Raw genomic sequence first — 9,646 nt, forward strand, 5'->3', positions numbered from 1 at the left:
GTTGAGGGGGGTTGACTCGACTACGGAGCCCAAGAGCTGGTCCTGCAGGCAGTGCTAGGGACCTGTGCGCTGTTGCATTAGGAGGAAATAACGAGGGTTCTTTCGCTCCCTTCACTGTGCCCTTTGAAGTCACCTGCAGCCAGTGTTTCAGATCAGACATGGACGAGGCGGCTTGCCGAATTCAAACCCAGAGGCAATCAGCTATGGGGAGGGGTAGCTCAGTGGTTTGCGTGTTGGCCTGCCAAGCTCACGGTTGTGAGTTTGATCCTTGAAAGGGCTATTTAGGGATCTGGGGCAAATCTGTCAGGGATGGTACTTGGCCCTACCATGAGGGCAGGGGTCTAGACTTGACCTCCCAAAGTCCTTTCCAGCTCTATGAGATAGGTACATCCCCATTTAATTAATTAGTCTGTCTCTTGGCCTCAGCAAACAAGGGGTGACCAAAAACTCCCCCAGCCTGGGGTTCATCTCAGGTAGTGGTTTTGTTGGAGCCCAAATTTCCCAGGGGCATCTCGCTCCCCAGCAGCCAGTCGACAGCCGTTGTCCTGAGCACGTGTGCCCGGGGAGAGAGATGCCATGGCTCCGCCCCAGAGCTTTGCATGAAGTTGAACTCCATGAACACCTGAGCCTCGCAGCTTTCTGCAGCGGCTTAGTTTCCTACCTCACAGTGATGGCTTCCAATCTAAAAGTCAAAGCAGGGTGGTGCCCACCGGGGAAACCGGTTAGCTTTGGGGTTTCAACGCCAACCCAACCGTCTCCCTTGCGTTCGTAGGAGGAGACTCCGCTGTTCCTGGCCGCCAGGGAAGGGAGCTATGAAACGGCCAAAGTCCTCCTGGATCACTTTGCCAACCGGGACATCACAGACCACATGGACCGGCTCCCACGGGATATCGCGCAGGAGCGCATGCACCACGACATCGTGCGGCTGCTGGACGAGTATAACCTGGTGCGCAGCCCGCCGCTGCATAACGGCCCCTTGGGGGCGCCCACCCTGTCTCCTCCGCTCTGCTCTCCCAACGGCTACATCGGCAACCTGAAACCGGCCGCCCAGGGGAAGAAGGCCAGGAAGCTGAGTGCCAAGGGCCTGAGCTGCCCCAGCAAAGATTCCAAAGACGCCAAAGCCAGGAGGAAAAAATCGCAGGATGGGAAAGGAGGCCTTCTCGACAGCTCCAGCGTGCTGTCGCCCGTCGACTCCCTGGAGTCGCCCCACGGGTACCTCTCGGACGTCGCGTCTCCTCCCCTGATGACACCTCCGTTTCAGCAGTCCCCGTCCGTGCCTCTGAACCACCTGCCAGGCCTGCCGGACGCCCACCTGGGTATCAACCATCTCAACATGGCAGGAAAGCAGGAGATGGCGATGGGCGGCTCCAGCAGGATGGCCTTCGAGTCCATGCCCCCGCGTCTCTCCCACCTCCCCGTCTCCAGCCCCGGCACAGCCCTGAGCAGCGCGCCGATGAATTTCACGGTGGGAGGCGCTACCAGCCTGAATGGGCAGTGCGATTGGCTCACACGGCTGCAAAACGGGATGGTGCAGAACCAGTATAACCCCATGAGAAGCAATGTCCAGCCTGGGGCTCACCAGCAAAGCCAGGCCCTGCCCCACGGCATGATGACCCCCCTGCACAACGGCATGCCCACCACAGCCTTGTCGCAGATGATGAGCTTCCAGCCCATGCCTAACACCCGGCTGGCCTCCCAGCCACATCTCATGCAGGCCCAGCAGATGCAACAGATCCAGCAGCAGCAGCAGAATTTACAGCAGCAGCTGCAACAGCAAAATATGCAGCAGCAGCAGCAGCAGCATCACAACCCCAGCTCGAACGCCAACGGTCACATTAGCCAAAATTTCCTCGGTAACGAGCTCACCCAGTCAGACATGCCACAGGTGAGCGGCAGCACCATGCCGGTGCACACCATTTTGCCTCAAGAGACCCAAATCCTCTCAACGTCTCTCCCATCCTCCCTCACGCAACCCATGACCACCACCCAGTTTTTAACTCCGCCCTCTCAACACAGTTACTCCTCCCCCTTGGACAATACACCCAATCACCAGCTTCAGGTGCCAGACCACCCTTTCTTAACACCTTCCCCAGAGTCGCCAGACCAATGGTCAAGCTCATCGCCTCATTCCAACATATCTGATTGGTCAGAGGGGATCTCCAGCCCTCCCACGAGTATGCAGTCACAGATAGGACACATCCCAGAAGCCTTCAAGTAAAGAGGGTCTTTCACGGACTGACACAGGATCGTTTTTAAAAATTAAGGACACCTAAGGGTGATTTGACTGAAGGATCCTTTTTTATATGTTTTTTATACAAAATAAAAAGACAATGTTTAATCTTTTTTTTTTTTAGTATTTATTTATGTACTTTTTATTTTACATGAAAACACTGCCTTTTTATTTATATGTTCTGTTGTTAAGAACTCAAAATGAGACACTTCAGTTGCGCTCCAAGGAATTGAAAACTATTAGGTCTCTTTTGGATTTTTTTTTTGTTTTGTTTTTTTGTTTTGGGGGAGTTTTTTAATATGTTGATGTGGGAGGGTGCTGGGGTTGTTTGTTTTTGTAAAGTTGTAAGCAAAGATTCGTGATTCTGAAATGCCATTTATTTATTATTATTATTTTGCTTTCAAAACCAGAAAAGGGGGAAGGAGAGAGAATTAGCTACAAAAGTGAACCCTCGAAAAAATTATAAATTAAATATGAATTGATTTTTGAAATGTACTTTAAAATGTTTTCTTTGAGGTTATCTGAGAGGATATTTTATGGTACTAGTCATGAATCTTTGTTTAAAATTTCAGTATTATATAGTTGTACATTTATCTTAATACATAGAAATTCTTGTTCTTTCTTTTTCATATATTTAAATGCTGTCTATAGCTAAAAATCAGGATTACAGACCTGTGATAGGTTCTAAGCTAAAAAAAAAAATCTACATAACACTGTTGCTGCCTAGAGAAACAACATTGGCCAAATCTGTTGAAAACCCATAGCTGCAGAATCAGTGCCGAAGAGTTTATTGGGGGTTTTCTAAATTACTTTTTACACGGTAAAAATGCTAGGGTTCGGACTTTCAGAATCACGTCCTTCTTTTAAGGGTAGTACACTCTATTTTAAAGGTGTCATTTGTTAAATACTGCATAACAGCTTGAATGAATATTAACACAGCATCACAATGCCCAGTCTACTATCAATCCCTGACATCCAAGCTCTTTTTGAAATATTGAACTTTTGGGTTTGCAAATTAAGATGTCGTCCGGTTCGGATGTAGCCCCGGCCAATCTTACCAGAAGGGCAGAAAATTAAATTAGGAGTCACAAACATAAACCGGGCTGCGGAGTCCATGGTTTTGAATGTTAATGTTATGTTCTTACAAGCATGGAGTGATGCACTGTGTTTATATTGGTGCACTCCCTTTTTGTGGAGGTAGAGGGAAAACAACCGTGTAAAATATAGTATAAGCCTGTGGCAGAATTAATGTTTGTAAATACGTTTGTTTTGTTTTTTAAAAAAAAAGTGGATTTTGTTTCAAAAATCTAAATGAACAAGTCTTAAGTATATCATGCTGATTAGAGGTGTCAGAATATTGCTCCCTCCTTGACTGCAAAAGGAAAGCGAACACTATGCATACGGCTGTCTCCAGGACATTCTCTCACCTAAAATGCAGTCGATCAAGGAAACCTGAGAAAAGGGAGAGATACCTCGTCCCTTTCGCTTAGAACACCAAATATGACTGTAATTTCTCAAAAGCACCAGGCTTTCTGCCATCCCTTCTGTGCTAATCTCTTAGTGAACACTTCAGGAGTATTGGTATTGTGACATCCCTAATACTAGTGATCACATGGTGTTGTCTTCCTATGTTTTATAAACTAGAATGTAGTTTACGAAAAAAAGTTTCTGTATTAAAGTTATCTACCTGCAAAGTTGTAGTTTGCAAAAATGATGTATTTTTTGGTTAACTGATTTGCAATAAAGGATGCTCGTGGGCGTCTAGATTTTACTAAAACTTGAACGAGATGTTTTTGCCACGTGTTGCTAGATTTGTTGACTAGCTCTGCAGGGCTGCCTAGGCCAACGTCTGCTCCTCATTGGTCTTTCAGGGCTGTGTGGAAATCCCACAGCTCCAAATGAAACACCACCCCCTTCTTAATACATTGTGCAATGAAGGTCCAATTCAATTCCTGCTGAAGTCAATAAAGATTTCAGGGGAAGTTGGATTGAGCCCTTTATTCGGTCACAACTCCCATTGGCTTCGTTGGAGGTTTTTCCTGAGCAAGGTCTGTAGAAGGGGACTTTTCCTGTGGAAAGCCCTGGATTTGCAGTGAAATTTGTACAGAGGTCTCTGAAGTGAGTTGGGGGTATGGTGAGGACCCTATTTAATAGAACTGAGCCTAAAAGGGGAAAAGCTGGAAAGATGTTTTAAGCAGCTTGTTGTATGGAAATTTTAACTGCTTTCTTAATTCTCCCATTGGAAAAAGAATTCCTTCTGTCCCCAAAGGTTAGCTTTTAGGAGAACTTTTTGGTAGATGAGCTAGCTAAGAGTGTGTGCCAGATAGCCGCATTTAGTTACATATGGGCTGTTTTGAAACAAAAGCCATGGGCTGTGTCTAGATTGGCAAGTTTTTCTGCAAAATCATGTGACTTTGCGGAAAAACTTGCCAGCTGTCTACACTGGCCGCTTGAATTTTCGGAAAAGCACTGACAATCTCATGTAAAATCATCAGTGCTTTTCCAGAAATACTATGCTGCTCCCGTTCAGGCAAAAGTCTTTTTCCGAAAGACTTTTGTGCAAAAGGGCCAGTGTAGACAGCATAGTACTGTTTTCTGCAAAAAAGCCCCGATCGCGAAAATGGCAATCGGGGCTTTTTTGCAGAAAACCGCGTCTAGATTGGCCACGGACGCTTTTCCGCAAAAAGTGCTTTTGCGGAAAAGCATCCTGCCAATCTAAACGTGCTTTTCCGAAAATGCTTTTAACGGAAAACTTTTCCGTTAAAAGCATTTTCGGAAAATCATGCCAGTGTAGATGTAGCCATGGTGTTGAATAATGCAAAATGCTTCGCACTCAAAACACAGTGCCTCTGGAAAAGGCCAGGAGGGGGGCTGCTAATGCAGGTAGAGTAAAGAAGTCAAGAAGAAATCTAAACCCATAGTTGAGTGTGAATTGAAAATGAAGCCAACACTATGAAATTCTGCAAACTAACCTCACCAAAAAAGCCAAAATGCCTATTGGTGATGCGTTCAGCTCTTTAAGGTAGTTATTTTAATTCTTTTTCAATAAGAGCTCTGTACTGTTTGTTCTTCATGCAGCGACAAAGTTGCAAAGTACCTGAATATAAATAGAAACCTAATTTATTACAATGACTGGAAACTCCTAATAAATCAGATAAGCATGTTAACTCTTGGAACATTGATATTTTCTACAATCTCGCCCAAACAAATGCTTGAGAAGAGTGTGTGGGTGTGCGTATGCGTAGCTATATATGTCTGCACACATCTAAATATAAAGTCCTGTCTGGGTCTCTTCTAAGTATTTGCAGTATGTCAAGCAAGAAGCTGCCATGCAATGCTACCTCCGTACTGATGAAATGGCAGAGGAATCTGTAATGCAGCGGTCTCCAACCTTTTTATACCCAAGATCACTTTTTAAATGACAGACCAAGCCAAGATCTACCGCCCCGCCCCTTCCTTGAAGCCCTGCCCTCTCTCTTCTCCTCCTCTCCATCACTTGCTATCCCCAATCCTTATACTGCTACTTAAAAAAACCAAAATTCCCGCCATTCCTCGCAGCTACTCACCTGTGCTGTTGCTCGGTGAGTAGCTGCTCCTCAAATGAGGAAATCTAATGTAAATGTACTGCGCAGGCGCGCAGTTCAGAGAGGGCTCAAGAGCTACTCTTAGAGCCTCCGAGATCTACCAGTAGATCGCGATCTACTGGTTGGTGACCACGGCTGTAATGCATCCCTCAGGAGAAATATGGACTCTGCGGTAATTATTGCATCAAATGTTCCAATTACTATACCCAGTCTGATTAATTACAAGCATAAGAGAAACATCTTACATTTCCATAGTCCCTTCCCATCCACAGGGTCCCCCATGTGTATTTCACAAAGGCACCCAGCACCAGTGAATTGCAGCTGCTTCTGGGGAAGAGGGAGGCTACTCATCAGCATACACCACCCAATGCAAACATGATGGAAAGTGATATGGTGGCCAAAAGCACTGGGGGCAAACCTCTCCTCTTTTGAAAAGGACCAGGGGATCACAAGTGGAGCTTAGAGTCCCCCAACTCCAAGCTAGGTTTGTGTTTCTCCTGGTGGTGCACGTTGAGACATGCCTCGGTGCACATAACACAAATTATTCTGCACACAAATGAAAAAATCCTCGCATGGCTGGGAAATATTAGAGGGAACATTGCCCTGAACCTTTTCCAATTAATCAACATCCTTCTTGAGTTGTGGACGTCAGACCTGGTCATGGGACTCCTGCTGCGGGCACACCCGTGCCAAAGACAGAGGCCAATTAATCTTTCTGCTCCTACTCAGAATTCCCATTTATGCATCCCAGGATTGTATTAGTTCTTTTGGCCTCCACAGCAGATTGAGAGCTCATGTTCAGCTGTTTAAGAAAATAAGAATGGTCAGACTGGGTCAGACCAAAGGTCCATCTAGCCCAGTATCCTGTCTGCCGACAGTAGCCAATGCCAGGTGCCCAGAGGGAATGGACAGAACAGGGAATTATCAAGCAATCACACCCCTGTCACCCATTCCCAGCATCTGACACACAGAGGCTAGGGACACCATTCCTACCCATCCTCGCTAATAAGCACCACTCGCCGAGCGGCGGCGAGCCCTGCTCACCAGCCGCATGGTTCTGATCTCTGCGCATGCGCAGATCGCTCTGCACCGGCTCTTCCGAGGTGTAATCTCGCCACGGGTGAGTAGAGTACATTGTTTGTCGAGCCCTGCTAATAAGTGTTGATGGATCTAACCTCCATGAATGTATCTAGTTCTTTTTTGAAACCTATTAAAGTCCCGCTCTTCGCAACTTCCTCTGGCGAGGAGTTCCACAGGTTGACTGTGTGCTGCAGGAAGAAATACTTCATTTTGTTTGTTTTAAACAAGCAGAGGCTATGTCCATCACGCCCCTCAAATCTTGCTTAACGAATGGGGTGTGACCTGGTGGAAGTGACAAGGGGCTGCCCTCTGGGTCACAGCCCACTGGCTACAGGGTCACATTGCCAGCCCTCCAGTTTCATCCTGGCGTCTCCACGAATTAAAGATTGATCTTTAATTAAAGATTATGTCATGTGATGAAACCTCCAGGAGTACATCTAACCAACATTGGCAGCCTTATAATGGGGCAGAGAATTGCCAAAATCCCACATTCCCAAGTCTGTGTCAGAGCCTAAGCAGAGAGGGAAGCAAAATCTCATCTCCCTGCTAGTGCCACCACATCCTCCCTTGCCCCAGCCTAGTTCTTCCCCCACTCCTCCTTCTCTCCTCCCCAGACACGCTGCGGAAAGCCCTGTCTTTGGACACTGGGCTGTGCTTATATAGGCATTAATGACCACTGAGCGCTGTGGGGAAAAGACAAGAGAAACACTCACACCGTCAACTTTTTGCCTAGGCACCCCCAGCATCAGAACCCACCCTACACCCAGGACTAGTCCCCAACCCCAACACTCCCCCATCCCTACAGCCACCACCACGCAATCACCTGTGTTTTCTTGCCTTAATATCCCTGCCCCCAATCCTTCGGGGCTGCAAAGGGATGAAAGAATTTGGGTGGGTCATAGCAAGAACCTGCAGGCAGCTTAAAGAGTCCAGGTGAAAAGGGGTGAAGAACCTCATACTATACGATCGTGATCAAAGGGTTTATAGCAGGGATGGACAATAAGTGGTCTGCAGGCTTGATGCAGTTTGCCAGGGCTAGCCTGTGGCAGGCCGCCAAATGTTTATTTAATAAGGATGTTAAGTATCGTGTAATTCACGAATCGAACAGTCGATGCATTTTTGCATTGATTAGTCGACAGGGAGGCGCTGCCCCTTTGAAACACCACCACGGCATTTCAAAGGGGCAGCGCTGCACAGCTGATCCCAAGGACAGCACCACATGGAGGGTTGTGACCTAGGGCAAGGGATTGGGGTGCAGGAGGGGGTGCAGTGTCCAGAAGAAGGAATGGGTAAAGGAGATGATTCTGACGTGGGGAAGGGGTGAAAGAGGGGGTACAGGATCTGGGAGGGAGTTGTGACCAGGGGCAGGAGTGCAGGAGGGGCTTCCTAGCTAGCAGCCCAGTAGAATCCTCAGGTAGATCTGGCATGGCTCAGACAGCTCCCATTGGCTGGAAACCAGCCATTGGGAGCTGCGAGGATTGTACTGGGCACAGAGCCCCCTCCCCTCAAGGGGTGCGCAGTGCAGAGATGCTGATGGCCTCAACAACCGACCACTTTGAGCGGCGTGGCAGGCCAGGAACCCACCCAAGGCTCCCGCTGGGCTGTGGAACATGGGTGGCCCAGAAGATTGCGGCAGACCGGATCTGAAGGTTTGGTGGACCAGGTTCGGCCCACGGGTCGTAAAGGCCACAGAATGAAAGGTGAGTGTGATCAGATTCTGTAATCAGTCTCTTCCCAGCAGGAAGTACAAAGATAAGCTCCCACTCTACCCTGGGAGGTTTTGAATTTGGTAAATAGCATCAAGACCCACATACGCCCAACCAGGCTAATCAAACAGATGTCTGTACAAAATCCCCGGGGATCCCATCAGGTCATCGCCTATATGCTCATTGCAGAGCAGGGTAGGTAAATGGCATTTGACAAGCCGGTGCACGAGAACGTCCTGTCCTCATAAAAGCGAGATGAAAGGCACTTTAAAAAATCTTAGCGTTGCGTCTGGTTCCCACCCCAGCATCAAAGGGCTGCCCGCCCTGCGCGGACTGGGCTTTGAGGATATTACCTTGCTTTAATGATCAAGCGAGCAGGAAGCGGCTCTTGCACTGATAGTGACCCTTGATTAAGATGTTTGTTTCGGTCACTTGTATTTTTGTCCCTGAGGCTTTTTATTCCACGCCGAATACGACAACACAGGCGCAATGGAAACACCTGTACACAATCGGCTCGAAGACCCATCCTCCTTACTTTTGAAGAATGACTTCCTCTTTAAAAGCATTGTCTCCGGGAGAAATACATCCTCACAGCCGAGCTCGAGCACAGACCCAGAGTAAAAAACTCGGGCCCACTTGTGCTTTTCTGAAGCAGTGCGCTCTCAAATCTTTACCAATGGGGAACTGTGGTTTCAAACTGCAGCACAAAAAGGGCCCTTTGTCTCTCTTATCTGTGCACTTACAATCCCTGCAATCTTAAAACCACACGCCTGCAAATAAGCACATGCTTAACTTTAAGCACGCCTGTAAAATTAAGCATGTGCGTAAACGACTGCAAGATCTGGGCCTGAATGTATAGCTGTGGAAAGCAGTGAGATACCAAGCATCTTGGTGAACTCAAGTGGCGCACAGACAAAATGGTTTTTTTTTTATAGGCTCAGTTTCTAGTAACCCAGGGTACGTCTAGATTACATGGCTCCGTCGACGGAGCCATGTAGATTTGTTTGTTTGGCAAAGGGAAATGAAGCCGCGATTTAAATAATTGC

General features: G+C 47.5%; 1 protein-coding gene across 1 annotated transcript in view; it reads left to right on the forward strand.

Annotated features, from left to right (window-relative positions):
- NOTCH1 (notch receptor 1) overlaps positions 1-5,397 on the forward strand; it is a 105,276-nt gene extending 99,879 nt beyond the window's left edge. The window contains exon 34 of the mRNA XM_075905386.1: positions 773-5,397. Coding sequence (XP_075761501.1) covers positions 773-2,218 — 1,446 coding nt within the window. The 3' untranslated portion in view covers positions 2,219-5,397. The remainder of the gene's footprint in view (positions 1-772) is intronic.
- The last annotated feature ends 4,249 nt before the right edge of the window (positions 5,398-9,646 follow it).

This window comes from Pelodiscus sinensis, chromosome 22 (assembly GCF_049634645.1).
Source record: "Pelodiscus sinensis isolate JC-2024 chromosome 22, ASM4963464v1, whole genome shotgun sequence".
NCBI classification, from domain to species: Eukaryota; Metazoa; Chordata; order Testudines; family Trionychidae; genus Pelodiscus; species Pelodiscus sinensis.